We start from the raw sequence: 21,814 nt of genomic DNA on the forward strand, positions 1-21,814 counted from the left end.
CGCTGCATTTTAAACCTTTGTCTAACGCTTGTCCGCTGTCATGTCTTAGTTTGAATCACTTGTATCTGCTGACAAAGAGCTATGTATATTAAAAAACTCATCACGGTCCGGGTCGATTGTTGTCCGTACATTTTAAAATATTGGCTCTTTCACAGTCAGTCACATAGCCTACACCGAGTCGGCAACCAAGGAAACGTCACTTTGGGTCAGAGCCGTTACACGGTTGGGTAAGATATAAAAGTTCAGGTTGTGGTTTTTCAATTTATTTGCGGTGCAAAATGGTGCACAACAACTCTCCGCGAGTGTCTAGAGCCGGCCGGTGGCGACCAAGGGAACGCCACCTAAACGTCAGAGCCGTGGGGGAAGACAAACAGTTCCTCCATAGACAGACGGATGTGACTGACTGTGAAAGAGCCAATATTTTAAAATGTACGGACAACAATCGACCGGATCGTGATGAGTTTTTTAATATCTAGCTCTTTGTCAGCATATACAAGTGATTCAAACTAAGACATGACAGCGGACAAGCGTTAGACAAAGGTTTAAAATGCTGCGTTTTCACACGTATGTCTATGGGGGAATCGGTTTGTTTTCCCACACGGCTCTGACCGGAAGTGACGTTTCCTTGGTTGCCAACTCGGTGTATTGGATCTTTTGCTGATGTGCCAGTTCTGTCCAACACTTTATTTCCGATTCCGATACCAATGATACCGATACGGTACATATTATGTCTACTTTTATTGTGATGCCCCACTGGATGCATTCATGACCAGACTTGAATGGAGTGTATTGCAGTGCGCAATGGCAACGAACAATGGTCCACTGCTACTTAACTCGCTACGAAATCCAGACATTTATCAGCAGACACGATAACGTTAGGGACAGTTTTTACTTTTTTTGCTAATATTGGGCCAATATTATCGGACATTCCTATTTCTTTTATTTATGTCACAGATAAAGTCAGACATATGACACTGTTCAATTCGTATCCCGGGGCATTTTCCTACACTCTTCATTAAAGCAGCCCAGACTGCTGGTATTAGAATAGTATTGCTAACGATGGCTAGCGGTGGCTAACGGCTAAAGGCCCGCGTGTTTTAATGAACGTGACCTGTTTGTGTGGTAAGTCTGTACGACTTTTGTAAAACATTATAAATTGTTTGCATTGAAATCATTTCTTTTTCGTTTCGAATCATTAATCGTCCATTTTTATCCAACTAATGTGTTTGTTTTTCAGCAGCAAGCAACCTCAACTCAGTGGTGATGTCCAACGTAAATGAAATGCACGTTATATTAGGTATTATTATTAGTAGTGGTACAGATATCACCAAATTTACATAAATACATGGTTGAAAATTAGGATTTCTCTGTTAAGGATTTGGCGGGTTTTTGACACAACATGCTACATTTTGGCCAAATCAGGACGTACTACCAGTAAAGTAGGCCTATGTGGTTACAGACAAACTCACAGCTAAACGTTGCCTCAGCATTGATTGACCACCTTTGATGTGAGATTCATGGAGCGTCACTTGAACGCAGCATTAAATATAAAACAGTTGAACAGTGAAAACACAGACACACAGTCTCTCACTTGTTTTTGCATCAGCATGTGGTTTATTGTAGAAAATAGACCTGTTGGCACCTTTTTCTGTCGTTATAGAAACTAAACGTTCAGCCTTTGATATGTTTGGTAAAGTTCTGCATTAACTTCAGTGGCACGAGGAAGATCGGTCATAACTTTATTAGATAGCGAGGCTGCCGTGGACGTTAACAGAAAACAACATTAAAACAAACAATGAACACATTAACAGTCAGGATGCGTTCACTGACCTGGTGAACACACCTCCAACACAAAGTATGACATTAAAAACCCGTTATTTAGAGAACAGAAACAGTATTAATAATCCTTGTCACACTTTTTGAACATTTTCATCCTGTGCAATTTGTGCTGTAGTTTTTTTTTTGCAAACATGATATGGTGCATAATACAACAGGAGGAAAACACAGTTTAAATCCAAGAATAAGAAAACTCAGAGTGACATTTGACACTTGCTACAGTGGCTGTTAGATATTTTTGCATAATGTTCATGTTGAATTGAACCTATTAAAATATTGATAAGATGCATAGAAAGTGCAAGAAACATTTGGCAAATGAGAAACGATTTGGCAACAAGAGGTTAATGAGGAGCTACATAGTTGTTGTTGCTGTTGTGTTAAGTGCAAGGTAACATGATATGTGTCATGTTGGATTTCACAGCACCAATCCTTTGTTATAAAACTACAATTTCTTGTATCAAACATGCTCTTCGGTCTATTTCCTGTGATGAAATGACGGCAGCTTAAAGTGTTCGTTATTTAGCTTGAGTTTTTAGAGATGATGCTAACTGGCGCCATCTGCTAAATGCTATGCTAACGTATCAAACCGTTAGCATGAACCACAGTGAATCTGATAAATACTGAACACACTGAACTGCCTCCACCCCCCTCTGCTGGAAACCTCCTATCTTCTACCTAGTTTTGGTATTTGTAAATGTTACGTGGTTTTCTAACTGACTTCAATAAATGCTCCATCTTAACAGAACTAGAAAATTCATTCGTTTTTGTCATAGATATGTTTTTTTCTTTTTCTTTTTCCCTTAAATGTCAACAATGAAAACATTATGAAATTATAACTGAGGCTAATTTTGAAAAGCCGCCATTTTGGAGATAAGAGGTTTCCAACTGAGTAAACAAAGGAAATATAATTCCTTTACCATATATGGTCATTTAGCTTTGTTTGAACAGTACAGTCTATTACCACAGTTCAGTTTTCTCCGTTATCACAAAGTTGATAAAAATCCTCCGTCTGTTCACAGATGTTTGTTAGACAGCGTCTGTGTCACTGATATGTTCTGTTAATAACTTAATAATAAATGTTTCGTATATATATTATCTCTGTATACAGTGGAGATCAATCAGAAGTCATGTTTGTCTTTCAACAACATGCTAACGATAGTGAGCTGTGATCAGCTTGATGTTAACATGCTAATGTTTAGCATGCAACATTTATGCTGCGTTCGAGACAAGTTGGAACTCGTGTTTTTCCGACCTCCTCCTAAAAGTGCAATCGAACGCCACCTCAAGTCGGAGCTCCCACTCGGCGAAGTCGTAGAAAAGAATCCTCCCTGACTTCTTCGAGAATCAGTTGTCTGGCGTCACACAACAATTTTGTGCAAAACCACACCCTCTACGATAAAACATTGATTAAAATGCATTTAAATGCTAAAATACATTAAAATGTTCTTTTTTAAATCCGTTTTTGGTTATTCTAGTGTGGTGCGTCTCGAACACTTCGAAGTCGGAGATTCTGAGTTGCGAGTTGTCTTGAACGCAGCATTATGTCATAGTTAGCATGTAAAGGCGTTAACGTCCCAGCGTGCGATGCTTCGTGATAATGTTAGCTTAGCTATAGCTAATAGGGATGGGTATTGAACCTGGAACTGAGCACAGATTTTAGTTTTGTTACAACTTTTCAAATATTTCTCGATATAAATTGTAATTTCTGATAATTGTTTTTTGAGAAAAGTTACTTTGAGATCCACTTATTAACTTTCACCAGCTGACAAACATTTTAATGTTAGGCCTAGGCGCAAGTTTTGCTATAGGCCTAACATTAGCATTAACAGTTGTTTGGTTCGCTCACTGGTGCTGCCAGTGAACTAGTCATGCAAGATGCAAGGTGTGTAACTTTAAAATTATGAGATGGACCAAGTGGAACAGACCTAACTGTTAGCATGCTAACTTGAGATGGTTTCCTCCAGACTGGTGTGTAAACTGCTGTTAATGCCAGTGTCGATGCTGGTGTTAGCTATGGTTAAGCTGTTTGTGTTTGAAAGTATGTGGGATCAATCCTGAATCTAAGGTCGGCTATTATCCGATCAATAATCAAACCTACTTGCTAGCATGTTAGCATTAGCACGTGAATATGCAGAAGTAACAGTATGAGGACGTCCAGTCATGATTTCTGATTGATCACCGGTGTATATAAAGTGGCGAGGCGCTCTGCCTGTGTTTACCAGCCCTCCACCTCCACCACGAACGGCTCTTTGACCGGGATTCGGCCACTGTTGACGATCACACACTCGGTGTACGGCAGATTCCTGTCGTTGGTGTCCTGCAGCTCGATGGTGTGAACCACGGCCTGGAGGAGGAGAGGAGACACCACACCACCAAGTTACATCTGTTTCTGTTGTTTTCGAGGTAAATTCAGAGACTGCTTGATGAAAAACTGTCCCTGAAGGCAATGTGCATCAGCGGTTTAACATGAATTTCCCTGTAAAACAACTCTGTCTGGTAACGTTGTGTTATTATCTCATAGCGTGGTGAATGTGCAGGTCACAACTTGTCCACCAGAGCGTTGTGGAGTTGTTTGAATTGTGTAGCCTATTTGATGAGTTTGATGAGGGAAACCAAGAAATCCCATGAGCCTCCGTAGCGTAGCTCTGAGCAGCTCACGGCTCTGCTCCACCGTTTTAAAAATAGCTTGCACCGACAATTAAAGGTAACGAACCTACTGCTATGACTATAGGGATTATGGCAATGGGCCACTTTGACAACATGTTGAACTATCCCTTTAAAAATGCTCTTGGTCTTGACTCTTGACTACAACACTAGTGAACTCCATCCACTGGTTGAAGACCATGAGCTGCAGCTGAAAGCTCCAGTAAACTGACTTCATACTGATGTTTCAGCTGTAGATCCTTCTCATCTCATTTGTGTTAGAAAACTTAAAAAAAAAAAAGTTTCTGCAGCTTTTTTTTTATTTCTTTTTTTTTTAAAGAGCAGAGCCTCTTTAAAAGGGGGCGGAGCTTCTCCCCAACTTCCTCTTCCTGGTCTGTGCTTTACTTCCTGAGTGGGCGGAGCCTCTGAATCTCTATAGGAAGTTCACCTGACGCTTCATGTGGACGTCGCCTGTGTGAGTTTGTGTTTTGTTTGTGTTATGTTTGTGTTATGTTTTGTTTTGTCTTACAGCTTCACAAAACAACATCCTGCAGTTTGTTTGTCAATGAGGATAAAAACATGTGTGTTTGTGTGTTTGTGTGTGTGTTTGTGTGTTTGCTGACTCACCATCCCGTCCAGGACTTTACCAAACACCACGTGTTTCCCGTCCAACCACGGAGCTCTGGCCGCCAGGATGAAGAACTGAGACCCGTTGGTGTCGGGACCGGCGTTCGCCATGCTCACCTGGTACACACACACACACACACACACACACACACACACACACACACACACACACACACTGGTGTTAGCTAGCTAGCTGTAACTGAGCACATTCTTCCTGTTTTCTGCTTCTTAAAGGACTGATTGTGATGTTGTGATGTTGAGGAGGTCCAGTGGGTCGTCCTGTGATCATAGTTGGAGGTTCGATTCCCAGCTCTCCACATAATATATTGACCATATGACTGTGTGTGTGTGTGTGTGTGTGTGTGTGTGTGTGTGTGTGTGCGTGTGCGTGTGCGCGCTCTCACCCATCCTGCTCCTAAATGCTTCAGTCTGAAGTTCTCGTCTGCGAAAGTCGTCCCGTAGATACTGTGGCCTGCAGAGATCCACAGGAAAATCTAAGAAACACGAGATCTCCGTGTGTGTGTGTGTGTGTGTGTGTGTGTGTGTGTGTGTGTGTGTGTGGTACCTCCGGTGCCGTCCCCGGCCGTGAAGTCTCCTCCCTGGATCATGAAGTCTTTGATGACTCTGTGGAACTTGGTGCCTTTGTAGCCGTAACCTTTCTGTCAACACAACACAACACAACATGACACAACATGACGTCATGACACCGTGCTGCGTTCAGGGGCGTCCGAGTTCGGTCAAGTCTGTGTTTTTTACAGTATTATTTCATACTTGAAGGACGAGGTTACGACGGAGTATTAGGGCCACATTGAGAAAACAAAACAAAACAAAACACAGACTTCGAGAATAAAGTTGTACATTTACGTGAATAAAGTCGTACATTTACAAGAATAAAGTTGTACATTTCCTAAAGTTGTAGATTTCCTACGAGAATAAAGTCATAACATTACGAGAATAAAGTCGTAAATTTACGAGAATGAAGTCATAAATTTACGAGAATAAAGTCATAAATTTACGAGAATAAAGTCGTACATTTTCTACGAGAATAAAGTCATAACATTACGAGAATGAAGTCGTAAATTTACGAGAATGAAGTCATAAATTTACGAGAATAAAGTCATACATTTCCTACGAGAAAAAAGTCATAACATTACGAGAATAAAGTCATAAATTTACGAGAATAAAGTCATAAATTTACGAGAATAAAGTCGTACATTTCCTACGAGAAAAAAGTCATAACATTACGGGTAATAAAGTCGTAAATGTAAGACTTTATCCGCTAAGTTTGTGATTTTTTATTTGTCAATGTGGCCCTAATACTCCGTCGTACGAGGTTAAATGTTCCAGGTGTTTTTTTAATCATGTGGACGATGGAAACTGAACGTCTGACGCATCAAACTGGTCAGAAAGTTTCATTTTGTCTATAGATCAATACATCTGATCACCAATCGCTTCAGATAGGCTATGTGTGTGTGTGTTTGTGAGAAAGTTACTGTGTGTGTGTGTGTAAACTGCCAGCTTACCTCGCCGGTTGCCAGGGCAACAAAGTTATTGACAGTAAGAGGGACGACTTCTCCAAACAGCCCGATGACGATCCGACCCACCTCGTGACCCGCCACCGTGATGTCGAAAAACACCTAGACAGACACACACACATTTAAAGGGACAGTATGTATCTTATTTGGCTTTTTATTAGCAAAAATCAAATATTGCTTTCATAAATACGTGTTTACCGAAGTCTAATCACAACTGCATACAAATGAAAGTCTTCTCGTAGCTCAAAATAAGTTGTTTACAAATACATAGGCGGTCGGTGCACCCACCGGAGGCTGCCATGTTGCATCGCCATCTTTGAATACGGTACGAGAAAGCGGACAAACCTGACTCAAACGCACTATTGCACTAGTCTGTGACTCGGCTTGTGCCCGGAGGATGATCGACGTAGTTTTTTCTGCTGTAACTTTTTACTGTGAAATATGACTGAAGGCACAGGTGGAAGTCTGCACGTGTGTTAAAAAAAATAAGAATGATTTAAAAAAAGAATACGGCAGTAATTAGTCAAAGATATTGTTATCAGTTCACGGTTAGTTTGCGAACGTGTTTGTCCTCGGCGATCGTGCGCCTGCATTATCCAATGGGGAAAAAAATACCACACTTTAATCCCGGATTGACTCAAAAATACTATTTTGCACAAAGTTTGGGCTACATCGTCTGATAGATGAGTTATTACACTAATGTTAGGACCCAGAGTGGGCTCAAATTAAATTTTCTTTTCTGTACAACTTTAAACTTATTTTAAATGAGAAACGAGTTGACAAGTGTCAAAACAAGAGTTACAGTAAGTAAATAAGTCAGTGAAGCTCAAACTTCTCATGTCCCAAGAGAGAAAAACATTCATTATAATAAATCACATTTACACCTCCTTCATTATCATCAGTCCACAGCAGGTGGAGTTACTGCGTTCACTGACGGTGTGTGTTTTTAAAAGAAGTGTGTGTGTGTGTGTGTGTGTGTGTGTGTGTGTGTGTGTGTGAGAGAGAGAGCAGCCTGCGGGTCAACGCACTGCGCATTAAGCCACGTCTGAATAGACACGTGTACAGCTGTGTGTGTGTGTGTGTGTGTGTGTGTGTGTGTGTGTGTGTGTGTGTGTGTGTGTGTGTGTGTGTGTGTGTGTGTGTGTGTGTGTGTGTGTGTGTGTGTGTGTGTGTGTGTGTGTGTGTGTGTGTGTGTGTGTGTGTGTGTCTGGCTTGTGTCACATATTCTGGAAAGATCTGTGATAAAGAAATGCGAGAGTCAAGTGTCTCTCTCTCTCTCTCTCTCTCTCTCACACACACACACACACACACACACACACACACACACACACACACACACACACACACTGGTACCGGACACGTCTTCTCTCTGCATCTGGCTGTGTGTGTGTGCGCGTGCTCGTGCTGTATAGCTGTTATTATCCAGGCTGTCGTCGGGAGCGCGCATGCATGAGGAGGAGACGCGCGGAGACGCACCACGTTTCGATGGATGCAAATAAATGCGGCAGAAACCATCATCATCATCATCATCACCATCATCTTCTTCACCCACCTTCTCCGTGACCTTCGGGCCGGTCCGAGCCGCCGAGCCGGTCACCGAGTGCGCGCGGGCGGCGGCGGAGAGCAGCAGCAGCGCGGGAAGCACGAGACTCCGGAGCTCCATGTTCACAGCGGAGGAGATAGCGGCGGAGAGACGAGGAAAGAGGGAGGAGAGGAGGAGGAGGAGGAGGAGGGAGGGAGGAGGGAGGAATCACGGAGAGTCACAGCTGGAGGAGGCTGACCGGGAAACAGCGCTCCTAACCCGGCTACGTCACCACTAGGCCACGCCCCCCTCTGGATCAGAGCCCCGCCCACTGAGGAAGAGAGCGAGAGAGGAAGAGATGGAGGGGAAGAGAAGGAAAGAGAGAAGGAAAGAAGGAGACTAATAAGGAAAGGAAAGAAGGAGAGATTGAAAGGAATAGAATAGGAGGAGGAGAAGTAGAAATGAGGAGACAAGATAAAGAGAAGAAATGATAGGATGAAAGTTTATGGAAGGAGGGATAAGGAGGAGCGAAGAAGACAAAAGGAGGGACTAGGAGAGGAAATAAGGAGAAAAGGAGATAAAAGAAGGGAAGAGGAGAGGAAACAAGGAAATAATCAGATAAAAGGAGGGAAGAGGAGAGGAAATGAGAGGAGAAGGAGATAAAAGGAAGGAAGAGGAGAGGAAACAAGGAGGAGATTTAAAAAACGGAGGGATGAGGAGAGGATACAAGGAGAAAAGGAGATAGAAGAAGGGAAGAGGAGAGGAAACAAGGAGAGAAGGAGATAGAAAAGGAGATAAAAGAAGGGAAGAGGAGAGGAAACCAGGAGAGAAGGAGATAAAAGAAGGGAAGAGGAAAGAAGGAAAGAATCAGATAAAAGAAAGAAAGAGGAGAGGAAACAAGGAGAGAAGGAGATAGAAAAGGAGATAAAAGAAGCTAAGAGGAGAGAGAACAAGGAGAGAATTGGATAAAAGAAGGGAAGAGGAGAGGGAATGAGAAGAGAAGGAGATAAAAGGAGGGAAGAGGAGAGGAAACGAGGAGAGAAGGAGATAAAAGGAAGGAAGATGAGAGGAAACAAGGAGAGAAGGAGATAGGAGGTAGAAGAGGAGTGGAAATGAGGAGACAAGATAGAGAGAAGAAATGATAGGATGAAAGTTAAGGAGGAGGGATAAGGAGAGGAAATAAGGAGCAAAGGAGACAAAAGGAGGGACCAGGGGAGGAAATAGGGAGAAAAGGAGATGGAAAGAGGAAATGAGGAGGAGATAAAAACAGGAGGGATGAGGAGAGAAGGAGCTCAAAAGAGGGAAGAGGAGAGAAATGAGGAGAGAAGGAGATAAAAGGAGGGAAGAGAAGAGGAAACAAGGTAGAAGGAGATAGAAAAAGGAGAGAAGCAAGGAAAGAATCAGATAAAAGAAGGGAAGAGGAGAGGAAACAAGGAGGAGATAAAAAAAGGAGTGAAGAGGAGAGGAAAAGAGGAAACAAGGAGAGAGAAGGAAAGAAGGAGACTAAGGAAAGGAAGGAGAGATGAAAAGGAATAAAGGAGGAGAAAAGGGAGATCAGAGGAGGAAGAGGAGGAGTGGAAATGAAGAGACAAGATAAAGAGAAGAATTGATAGGATGAAAGTTTATGGAAGGAGGGATGAGGAGAGGAAACGCGGAGAGCAAGAGATAAAAGAAGGGAAGAGGAGAGGAAACAAGGAGATAAAAGAAGGGAAGAGGAGAGGAAACGAGAAGAGAAGGCGATAAAAAGGAGGGATGGGGAGAGTAAACGAGGAAAGAGGGAGATAAAAGGAGGGAAGAGGAGAGGAAACAAGGAGATAGAAGGGAATTGGGGAGAGAAAACAAGGAGAGAATCAGATAAAGAAGGGAATAGGAGAGGAAATGAGGAGGAGATAAAAAGGAGGGATGAGGAGAGGAAACAAGAGGAGGAGGAAGTAAAAGAAGGGAAGAGGAGAGGAGAAAAAAAGATGGATGAGATAGGAGATGTTTTAGTCGTGGTCCAGACGACTCAAAGGTCAAAGGTCACCGTCCTCTTCCTGTCGACCGTGTGTTTGACGTTCACACCTGGACGTTTTTTTTAAACTCAGGTGTAAAAATTCAACTCATGTTTTTCATTTATACAAAGTGATGTGAAATGTGTGTGAACAGCAGCGCCCCCTGTCTGCTGGAGGACTGAGTCATTTCCACTCACTCAGAGAATAAACACCAACAATTTATTAAAAACCATCAAACTTGACTAACAGACAACACAGATAATCCCATAAACCCTATAGTCATAGCAGTAGGTTCGTTACCTTTAATTGTCGGTGCAAGCTGTTTTTAGAACGGCGGAGCAGAGCCGTGAGCTGCTCAGAGCTACGCTACGGAGGCTTATGGGATTTCTTGGTTTCCCTCATCAAACTCATCAAATACACAATCCAACAACTCCACAACGCTCTGGTGGACAAGTTGTGACCTGCACATTCACCACGCTATGAGATAATAACACAACGTTACCAGACAGAGTTGTTTTAGAGGGAAATACAGAGACTTCTTGATGAAAAACTGTCCCTGAAGGCAACACGCATCAGCGGTTTTGCATGAATTTCCCTCTAAAACAACTCTGTCTGGTAACGTTGTGTTATTATCTCATAGCGTGGTGAATGTGCAGGTCACAACTTGTCCACCAGAGCGTTTTGGAGTTGTTGGATTGTGTATTTGATGAGTTTGATGAGGGAAACCAAGAAATCCCATGAGCCTCCGTAGCGTAGCTCTGAGCAGCTCACAGCTCTGCTCCGCCGTTCTAAAAACAGCTTGCACCGACAATTAAGGGTGACGAACCTACTGCTATGACTGTAGGGATTATGGCGATGGGCCAATTTGCCAAACTGTTGAACTATCCCTTTAATGTGTTCCCCCAGAAACTTAGGTCTTTGTGTGTTTTCTTCATCTGCAGTGAGTTGAGCCTCCAGGGCCACCGTAGATCAAAGGTGAAAATAATACAACATGGTGATTGTGTAAAAAAAAAAACTAGAAGTGGCATAAAAAAGAAAAAATAATGAGACTTTAAGCTTCTTTTATGTAAATGATGTGATTGTTTCTAGGAAATTAATTTAAAATCCAACAACGTCAGATGTTAATTAACCAGCTTTAAATGCAAAACAAAGCTAAAGAAGCTGCGGAATCAGCCTTTAATAACTTAAACACTGGAAGGATTTAATGTGTAAATATTAAAGATGATATAAAACAATAATAAAGCAGAGTTTTCTATTGGAAACTGGAAGGAAAAAAAAATCCTGTAGCTCTGAGGATTTAAAATTTTTCATCGTGATTGACAAACAAATACATTTACCAACACACAAACACACACACACAGATCAATAATCAGCTGCAGCAGCTACAGTTTTTAAAAAATAAACAGAGAGCTAATGAAGTGTGTGTTTGTGTGTCTATGTGTGTGTGTTTGTCCATGTGTGTGTTTGTGTGTGTTACAGCACTTTAAACACTTTACTGCAGCTTTGGCTTCAGCTGCAGGAAATAAAGCTGAAAAAGAGAATAAAGTCCCTGATGAATACGTGTCTATAGAGATGAATTATAATAGTCAGCCTGCTGTGACCTTAACACACACCACACACACACACACACACACACACACACACCACACACACACGGTTATCGGCCTCCTGTCAACGCGGCCCGTCCATTCGTCTTTTCTTTCCGCCGTCCGCTGAATTAATTAAGCAGAAATGTAAACGTTTTAATTGAATGTCAGAGCGAGACCCGAACAACACGCTGCTATGTAAATGAAAGTGACACCGATTTAAAGCTGTATATTTATATATACCAAGGTTACAGGAGGGCTCAGTGTGTGTGTGTGTGTGTGTGTGTGTGTGTGTGTGTGTGTGTGTGTGTTTGTGTGTGTGTAAACGTTTTAATTGAATTACCGTCAGCTGTGTGCTAACTAACCCTCATGGATTTAAACCTCATTTATCGCAGCATGGAAATGAACTCTTTAAACCTCCTTAAATTTCACTTTAAGGTCCCAGCGCTGGTTTATGACCAATTAAAAAGCTGAATACAAACAATTATAATATCGCCTATACTGTATATGAAATAAAGTTTGGCTTCTCCGTCTTGCCGTAGTTAAAGGGGATACAGTAGGCTGTGATGCGTTCAAGGACCTTTGAAGTCCCATTGGAAAAACATATTTTCTGACTTTGGCAGGTGGTCATGGTGCCACATGACTGGGCAGTAGCTACTAAAGTGTGTTGGGTCTTGGTGTTTTGGTCTGGATCGGTCTACGGCTCGTCCTCCTTAACTGTTGCCGTGGCTACGCTTTAGTCCACAGCTTCATATTGAGTGCACTGTTTGTATCCAGTGTTTTTATTTTGCAACACCTACTTTTGTTACTTTGTCCCGGTCTGGGTTTAGTTTAGGAAAAGATTTTGGCTTAAAGGGACAAGGAGGAGTTTTGGAAAAGCGAAATGTTTTCACATGAGCCTCCGCGCACCGTGAAATTCTTTGACCGGCGCAAGACAGACTCATGTTTTCATTCATCAAGAATTAAAGTCAGAGGTTCGAAGACGATCACATACCGTCGTAGTTCCGACCATAACCGGCGATTCTGCGGCGTTATTCTCGTGACTCGCCACGAAACCAAAAGTAAAGAAACGCTGGTCGGCTCGCCCAGCATTTCCGTCACCACTAATAATAACAAAATAACCATAGAGACAAAACGATATATTTATCGAAAATGGGCCCATTAACAAGTGGTAACGTAGATTCATCCACATTAATATGAGACTTTTTTATTGTCGTGGAATTTTTCGTTCTGCCGACGCTACATGCTAACGTGCTAAACGCTAACATGCCGATGTTTAGCTACAAGAAAATCCTCAGTCTGGCAGGAAATTGGTCCTAAACGGATAAAGTCAATGGACACTTTTGTCTCTTTCTGATGGTTTTCGATGAGTGTTGTTAAACGGGCCGGTCCGACCAGAACAACCCGGTGGGACACGCTGGTTCGGGATGAAATTATATAGCCTAGCGTACAAAGTTTGGGCCGCATCGAGTCCGGGCTTCAACATCTGCGTCCGGTCTGGTCCGATCCGGTTGGATTTTAATTTTCAGAACTCTAGAAATCAAAACATCCTGCGACTGATCTGCGACTTGTTCATTGTTTTGACTCTTTCATTCAAGCGTTTCGCAAGTGAAGAAACGTCGCTACGCATTTTACATCGACACGAATGGACAACAACAGACAACATTCAGTTTCACCGTTTACAGGATGTTGTTTTCATTTCTTTAGGTTTAAGAAAAGGTTTATTCCACCTCTCTTGGGCTTGTTTATCCTGATTGAGCTGTTTATGTGGAGCGTTTTAATTCAGTTTGAACGTCTAAACTGTTTCTAATCAGAATATTTGGTCCAAGTAAACCTAGCTAGTGTTGGATGAATTATATTTAATGTAACAAACGGCAACAATTTTTCCTTTAGAAAACACGTTGTTAAAAAGGTTACATACGCTGAAATGTGGGGGGAAAAAGAGGCTAAAACTTTTAAAGTGCTAGCTAAATAGGCTAAATATGTTAAAGGGACAACGAGGAGTTTCTATTTGGTTATAAAAAAGTCTCATGTTAATGTGGATGAATCTACGTTACCACTTGTTAATGGGCCCATTTTCGATAAATATATCGTTTTGTCTCTATCGTTATTTTGTTATTATTAGTGGTGGCGGAAATGCTGGTCGAGCCGACCAGCGTTTCCTTACTTTCGGTTTTATGGTATGTGAACCTCTTTGAACCTCTGACTTTAATTCTTGATGAATGAAAACATGAGTCTGTCTTGCGCCGGTCAAAGAATTTCACGGTGCGGAGGCTCATAAATGTAGTGTGAAAACGCTTCGCTTTTCCAAAACTCCTCGTTGTCCCTTTAAATACCTAGACATTAAAGGGATAGTATCATTTTTTTTAAGTGGGGTTGTATGATCTACATATAGCCCCTAAGTACTTTAATTGCAGTAGAAGACTCTCTGCACTCCTCCCGTTAGCAACGCCAGCCCATAATAGCCCTGCCCAGAGATTTACAACATACATTGTTGTGAATGGACCCAAAGAAACGGCCTATTTTCGCGGCCTAAAAATTACACAGTTCCATTGTTCGCTATAATATAATTGTTTCCAGCCCTTCAAAGGGGCTATTTGTAGATCATACAACCCCACTTTAAAAAAAAATGCTACTATCCCTTTAAAGTGTCTAACTAAACATTTGAAATAAAATAAAATCTTTGTCTCTGTGTTCATTTTTATTTATATTGATGCGTCCTCCCTCTCATCCATGACGTCCACCGTGTCTTTCATGTCTTTATGGTCATTAGTATTTACTTGTGCCCTGAGCTCAGTCCGGTCCCGGTCCTGTTCCTCCTCAGGTGAGCGGCGGTCCGGGGTTGAATCCCTCCGTGTTGCTGCCGACAGAAGCTCTGCTCTGTTCTCACATGCAGGAATTCACCGCTTTGCTAAATGAACTCTTGTTAATATTGTGTTTTTTCTTTTCCTGCAGCCGTCTAAATAATTAGCTTTTGTTGTAGAAAATGATGAATTTGGGCAGTTAATTTATTGATCGTCCGGCTCCTCCGATGTGCTTTGCTTTAGAAAGCCATTAATCAATGGATGAAAACACCTAATTCTCCTCCTGCTCTGCCTCTCTCTCTCTCTCTTTTTTTATTTTTTATTTCCCCTCAGTCTGGAGCTGAAGATCGCTGCAGCCACACAGTCCACCACAACTGATGATGATGAAGAAGGGGGAAATAACAGTTTATGTAAATATAAACGAGCATTAATGATCAAATTTAATCCATTCAATCGAAAAAACAAACAAACATTAAAAGGTGCTCAAATGTCACTTTTTATGTTAAAACACATACATTTTAGCATCAACATAAATTATGAGGAGTTCACGTGATGTAAAATATGGTCATTCTTTTCAATAGTAAATGATATTAAAACACAGATGATTTAACAGTGTCTCAAGTCACAAAAAGAAAGAGAAACAGAAAAAGTAAATCACATCAAATGAAATCAAATCAGTGTGTCAGAATTTAAAACCTGTGTGTTGTCCTAAAGCAGTGTTAAAAGACTTCAAACGACGGCCCTGTGTTTCCATTGGTTCAGACACTGTGTTGGTCCAGACTGAAATTCTTGAAGCAGGAAGTTTATTATGTTAATGTTGGAAAGAAAAAGTTAATTTATCATCACTGAACAGAAAAACAATTAAGATAAATTCCCTCTCGTTTCCTGCAGCTTCAACCTCCACCGGGTCCACAGCACACAATCACACACAATGAAGTCACACCAAGTGAAACACTTTCATTTGATATCATATCATAATATAATGCTACAAAAATTCAGATTATGATGGGTTAGTCAGACGATCACACAAACACAACGTCTGTTTAAAAACTACAAGTTTGATCCTAAAGTCACTGAGAACTGATTACTCAGAAAAAAAAAAGACATTAAACTTCTAAAACAGAAGTTAAACAGGTTAAAGTGCAACTATAACAGCTAAACAGGCCAAAACACATAGATAGAAAACGTTATTGTTCTGCCAAGGCAAAAAAAAAAAAAAGGCTTAAAAGTCAAAAACAGATAGCTAAAACGGGTATAAAAAGAAAGAAAGAAAAACGCAAACAAACAAACACAACAGGCTAAAACAGCTGTAGAAAAATTGGTAAAACGGGTAAAAAAAGACTGTTTGAAAGCAATGACTTTAATCTATGAGTAAGAACTGATTCCCGGAAGAAAAAAAAGACATAAAATAACTAAAACAGAAGTTAAGCAGGTTTAAGTGCAGCTACAACAGCTAAGATAGATAGATTGAAAACTTTATTGTCCCACTAAGGCAAAAAAAAAAAAGGCTAAAAAGTCACAAACAGATACAAAAGCTAAAACGTGTGAAAAAAAAGAAAGAAAGAAAGAAAAAAGTTGAAACAACAAACAAACAAACACAACAGACTAAAACAGCTGTAGAAAAATTGTTAAAACTGGTAAAAGAAAAAAAAAAAAAGACTGTTTGAAAGTAATGACTTTAATCTAGAGTAAGAACTGATTCCCGGAAAAAAAAAAATAACATAAAATAACTAAAACAGAAGTTAAGCAGGTTTAAGTGCAGCTAAAACAGCTAAACAGTCCAAAACAGCTAAGATAGATAGATATAAAACTGTATTGTCCCGCCAAGGCAAAAAAAAAAAGAAGGGCAAAAAAGTCACAGATACAAAAGCTAAAACGGGTAAAAGAAAGAAAAAAAGTTAAAACAGCAAACAAACAAACACAACAGGCTAAAACAGCTGTAGAAAAATTGGTAAAATGGGTAAAAAGACAGTTTGAAAGCAATGACTTTAATCCATGAGTAAGAACTGATTCCTGGGGGGAAAAAAGACATAAAATAACTAAAACAGAAGTTAAGCAGGTTTAAGTGCAACAGCTAAACAGTCCAAAACAGCTAAGATAGAGAGATAGAAAACGTTATTGTCCCGCCAAGGCAAAAGAAAAAAAAAAGTCACAAACAGATACAAAAGCTAAAACGGGTATTAAAAAAAAGATAGAAAAAAGTTAAAACAGTAGAAAATTTGGTAAAAACAGGTAAAAAGACTGTTTGAAAGAAATTACTTTAATCCATGAGTAAGAACTGATTCCCGGGAAAAAAAAGGACATAAAATAACTAAAACAGAAGGTTTAAGTTCAGCTAAAACAGCTAAGATAGATAGATAGAAAACTTTATTGTCCCGCCAACGCAAAAAAAAAAAAAGGCTAAAAAGTCAAAAACAGATACAAAAGCTAAAACGGGTTAAAAAAGAAAGAAAGAAAGAAAGGAAAAAGTTAAAACAGCAAACAAACAAACAAACAAACAAACAAACACAACAGGCTTAAACAGCTGTAGAAAACTTGATAAAATGGGTAAAAAAGACCCTGTTTGAAAGCAATGACTTTAATCCATCAGTAAGAACTGATTTCCAGAAAAAAAAAGACATAAAATAACTAAAACAGAAGTTAAGCAGGTTTAAGTTCAGCTAAAACAGCTAAAAAGGCCTAAAAGGCTAAAAAGGCCAAAAAGGCCTAAAAGGCTTAAAAGGCTAACAGTAAAACAGTAAAACACTCATCCAACCAAATGCAGCAAACTGTTTCTGTGACCATAAACAGAAATGTCTCTTTAAAGCTACAAAAACTGATTCACCAAGACAAAACAAAACAAAACAAAACAAAACAAAACAAAAAAAGACTGAAACAAAGTTAAAAATGTTTAAGTGCTAAAAACTCCTGTTAGATTCCTGTCTGTTTTAGTCTAGTCCTAGTCTGAGGGGAGCTGGGATTCGAACCTGCGACCCCCCCGGCTGCCGTCGGCCCCCGTGCCACTGGGCCCGGGGCCCTCGTCCAATCAGACGGCCTGTTGTTGCTGCACATTCCTCTGCGCTGAAAAAGTCGCTTTAAGTCGACAAGAGTTCATTTTCAGACGCTTATGTTTGTGTTTTTGTTCGTTATCAATCCACCAGAGGTCCCGAGGATGACAAATGGGTCCTGTCAGGGCGACGCCAGTCATAACAACACACACACACTTAGACACACACACACACACACACACACACTTAGACACACACACACTCATGTTTTCAGGCATTTAGCTGATGTTCTTATCCACAGCAGCTCACAGTGACTGATGGACTGATGCACACACACATATTGTGTGCTTTACACGTGTGCAATGAGTGTGTGTGTGTGTGTCTTTGAGTCTGGGAGTATGCATTGTGTGTGTGTGTGTGTGTGTGTGTGTGTGTGTGTGTGTGTGTGTGTGTGTGTGTGTGTGTGTGTGTGTGTGTGTGTGTGTGTGTGTGTGTGTGTGTGTGTGTGTGTGTGTGTGTGTGTGTGTGCGCAGCAGAGGGGGTGGGAAATCTTAGGGTCATGGATAACAAGTCAGACCCAGAAATACAATGAGCTTGGCTGTAATGTGTCTTATCAACACACACACACACACACACACACAGGAGAAAGCAGGAGTTTGTGCTGAAGTTACAGCAGAACGACCAAAATAGTATAAATGGATATACTAGGTAGACTACTACTACTACTACTACTACTACTACTACTAATAGGCTACTAGTAGGTGAGAGGAGCTGGAGTGTGGTTTCTTGATGGGACACGTCTTTTCTTGCATTCAACAAGATTATTACAAGAAAGAAAAAATAGGCTACAGGTGTCCAGAAAAAGTGACTTAACGTCTAACATCAACGTTTAGCCTTTAGGCCAAACAAAACATTAGTTTACATTATAACGGCTATTTTCCTTTAGGCAAGAAAAGAACACACAAGAAGAAAGTAAGATAATACAGAACATAAAAGTAAAGAATTTCAAATATCCACCTTTTTCCGAACATCAAAATCGTAAGCCGGTTTTGCTCTTCCAGTGGAATTTTATGTTTACGTTTCCACGGTTTCGGTAGTCGCGGTAAATGCATGGATTTTTATTTTTTTTCCAATGAAAATCTGTAAAACGCATGGACCATTACAGCGTGTTCACACCGGGCGCGAGGCGAATTTTTTGCGCGATAAGATTACATACAAAGTCAATGTACAGACGCGAATGGACGCTAATTTGTGCCGGCGGCGCGAATGACGCGAATGGCGCGGCGCGAATTAAGCGAAAACGCGAAATTCGCCCGTTCGCTCGAGTTCAAAATATTGAACTCAAGCGAAATATTTGCGCGAATGCCGCGAGTAAAAACAAATATTCCAGCGGGCAAACTCGAGCGAGTAGAGCGAGGTGAATATTTTGCTCGCGCCCGTTGTGAACGCACCGTTACACCAGCTTTTAACAATAGATATCACACAAATTGATATCCGTGTTAAAAGCCAGCATTAGTAGGCTAGATCCATGCGTTTACCGCAACTATGACAACGACTGAAAACCATGGAAACGGAAACGGAAATGCAAAACCGGCTTCTGGTTTTGACCATAGATGACGTTCAGAAACTTGTGGACCTACTGACCTCTACTGGACTCCTCACAGAGACTTGCTAATGAATGAGGCTAATTAACCAGGTGAGCATCGTTAGCGTTGTTGGCTACAACAGCGTTAGCATCACAGCGCTAGGCTACTACGACCAGGCAGCTTTTAATTTAAATATTTCTGAGTTTGTAACCTATCTTTGTGTTTTATCCAGGTGAGACGTCAAACATCAGTTCATCGTACAGAATAATAATATTTCTGATTCTGATACTGTGACTTTTCAGATGTGTCCATCGTTTCCTGGGTGACGGACGGCTATCCCAAGATGCATTAGCTACACGTTGGTGATGAAGGCAAACAGCGCAGAAAGAGAGCAGCGGCTTTAAAATGTAAGTAGGCTAAACTCTAGCAGTTTAAGCGATGAAGCCAGAAAGCTGAAATTTGGTGGGAAAAGAAACGTGTTTCAATGTCGCTTTTCCCACACTGACCAATCACAATCAAGAAGGGGCGGGACATAGGACTACGTTACCGACAACAACACAACTGGAGACGTGGCTCAGTTTATATCATGACCAACGCTTGTATTAAAGGTAGCCGAAAGTTTCTGCTAATGCTAATTGTCCTATTTCTTGCGCTCGTTGTGTTTACATTAAACAAAGGAGGAACATGGAAGTGTCAAAGGACGCGTTTTGTAACCTAGCAACAGCAGCATTCTGACGAGGGAGAGAGAGAGAGAGAGCGCTGAGCAAGTGACAGACCCAAGCTAAAGGCTAATGCTAAGCTAACAGTCCAACATGTGAATCATGTGAACTCCACTAACAGGAAGCTGTCTGCACAACTTCTAAAGTCAAGGAGAAGGACAACTAAAGGCCCCAGACCGGTCGTTATCACTTTATTGTGTCCCCAAAAACACTTCCTGTTGTGTTGGGAGTTTTTTTGAAGTTGTTTCCTAAATTTTTTGACATGTTTGTCTGTTTTTTCTTAAATTGCAGTAAATTGAATCCTCAGGGCCACTGTACGATCACTTCCTGTCTCCATGTCACCTGGTGTCCTCGCTTAGGCTATATTTAACTAACAGTCACTTAATAATAATCTTGGCCGCCATTTTTTTTTTTTCATGAGCCACAAATCCGAAGGAAAATTAACTTAATTTACTATTGTTCGATATATAGCCTACATGAAAGTGTGGATTAAACTTTAAAATTCACAATCAGAACTAAAAACCATGGGTTGGTGTTAGGGGGCGGGGCTTAGAGAGCCAGGACCTGTTATAGGCTACTCCATTACTATATAGGATTTCCCAGCTTCTGTGACCTAAATCTGAGCAAAACTGTTACTATAGCAACTGCAGGTGTTGATAGAGAAAAGGTGCATGACAAACTTCTTCACTGCTTCATCACTTCAGCTTCTGTTGTTGGTGAAAATGTGGAAAAAACTGACGATGTGTAAAAAATTTCTTAAGGTTCTGGAGGAATTTAGCCACTGATTCTCATCTCTGAGAAATAAAAACAGATTTAACAAAAAAGAGGAAGATGATGATGATGATGATGATGGAAGAAGCCTTTTTATTTCTGAGGTGGGGGGTCACGTGTCGGCCTGCTTGCGGCTCCGTCCATGTAAACATTTGTACTTAGTGTCAATAAAGATCATCTGAATTGAACTGAGCTGAGGAGAAACTGGAGGCAGTAGGCTAAAAAAAAAAAAAAAAGGAGGGATGAAGGAGAGGAAGAGAAACAGAAAAAAGGGCTGAGGGCGGAGAGAGGGAGAAGGGGAGAGAGAAAAGAGAAGAAAGAGAGAGTTTGAGATGTTGTGGATGGAGGAGAAAGTGTAAAGAGAGAGTGGAGGGGAAATAATTAGAGGAGGGGAGAGAGACTATAGGAGATAACGGAGAGAGAGAGAGAGAGAGAGAGAGAGTGGGGAGGGGAGAGATAGAGAGAGAAGGAGGGAGAGAGAGAGAGAGAAGGGGCTCGTGCAGCAGCCGTTGGTTAGCTGGTAGTTTTGGCTGCGGAGACTCGCAGGACGCAGCGCTCTGTCCCGGCTCCCGCGGAGGAGAGGGACCGACCTTCCACACTGACAGACAGACAGCAGTAAGCCTCCTCTCCTCCTCTCCTCCTTCCTCCTCTTCGCTTCTACTACTTTCACATTTAAAAACAAAAAGAAAGAGAGAAGGAGAAGGAAGAGAGCGCCCTTCATCCTCATCCTCATCCTCCGGCTATAGGGGCTGCTCTCCTCCTCTCTCTACCCGCTCAGCGCTGCCTCCTGCTCGGCCGCGGATCAGTCGCAAGAGCCGCCGGATCTCGGACTCATCCAGCCGGACTTTATTACTGTCTTCATTTATCTATTTATTTATTCTGGTGAAACTTTTCTTCTCTTTTTTTCTTCTCCTTCTTCTTTTACTTTTACTTCCTGGACGGTCCAATTTTTGTTCTTTTGGCTTTTCAAACTGTGCGCGCTTTTTTTGTGTGTGTTAATTTTGGAGCTTTTGGTTTGGTTTGGTTTTTGCGCTAGTGCGTGAAAGACAAACAAGAACAAATAAGCAGAAACCAAAAAAATAAATGGAAAAAAATCCGTGTTTATAGCGATGAGACTGAGGCGGAGAGAGGAGCGCAGCGCAGCGGGGCCGAGGCGGAGGGTCACCGGGCTGAGGTCCGGTCACACTCCGCCTGTTCCCCGCGGCTC

The 21,814-nt window shown here is 41.3% G+C and overlaps 2 protein-coding genes across 2 annotated transcripts in view; one reads left to right on the top strand and one right to left on the bottom strand.

The window, feature by feature from the left end:
* Positions 1-3,819: 3,819 nt before the first annotated feature.
* Positions 3,820-8,304, bottom strand: ppic (peptidylprolyl isomerase C; the record flags this gene model as incomplete). Its single annotated transcript, XM_083979061.1, has 6 exons — positions 3,820-4,180; positions 5,107-5,223; positions 5,511-5,578; positions 5,672-5,765; positions 6,630-6,743; positions 8,194-8,304. 6 exons carry the CDS (start codon positions 8,302-8,304, stop codon positions 4,052-4,054), a joined length of 633 nt encoding a protein of 210 aa, XP_083835187.1. The 3' UTR covers positions 3,820-4,051.
* An 11,189-nt stretch (positions 8,305-19,493) lies between these two features.
* The window catches only part of prdm6 (PR domain containing 6), a gene marked incomplete at its 3' end in the record, with an annotated part of 110,056 nt that continues 107,735 nt past the window's right edge, over positions 19,494-21,814 (top strand). The window contains exon 1 of the mRNA XM_083979018.1: positions 19,494-19,524. The remainder of the gene's footprint in view (positions 19,525-21,814) is intronic.

Source organism: Trachurus trachurus (genome assembly GCF_905171665.1).
Source record: "Trachurus trachurus genome assembly, chromosome: 9".
Lineage (NCBI taxonomy): Eukaryota > Metazoa > Chordata > Actinopteri > Carangiformes > Carangidae > Trachurus > Trachurus trachurus.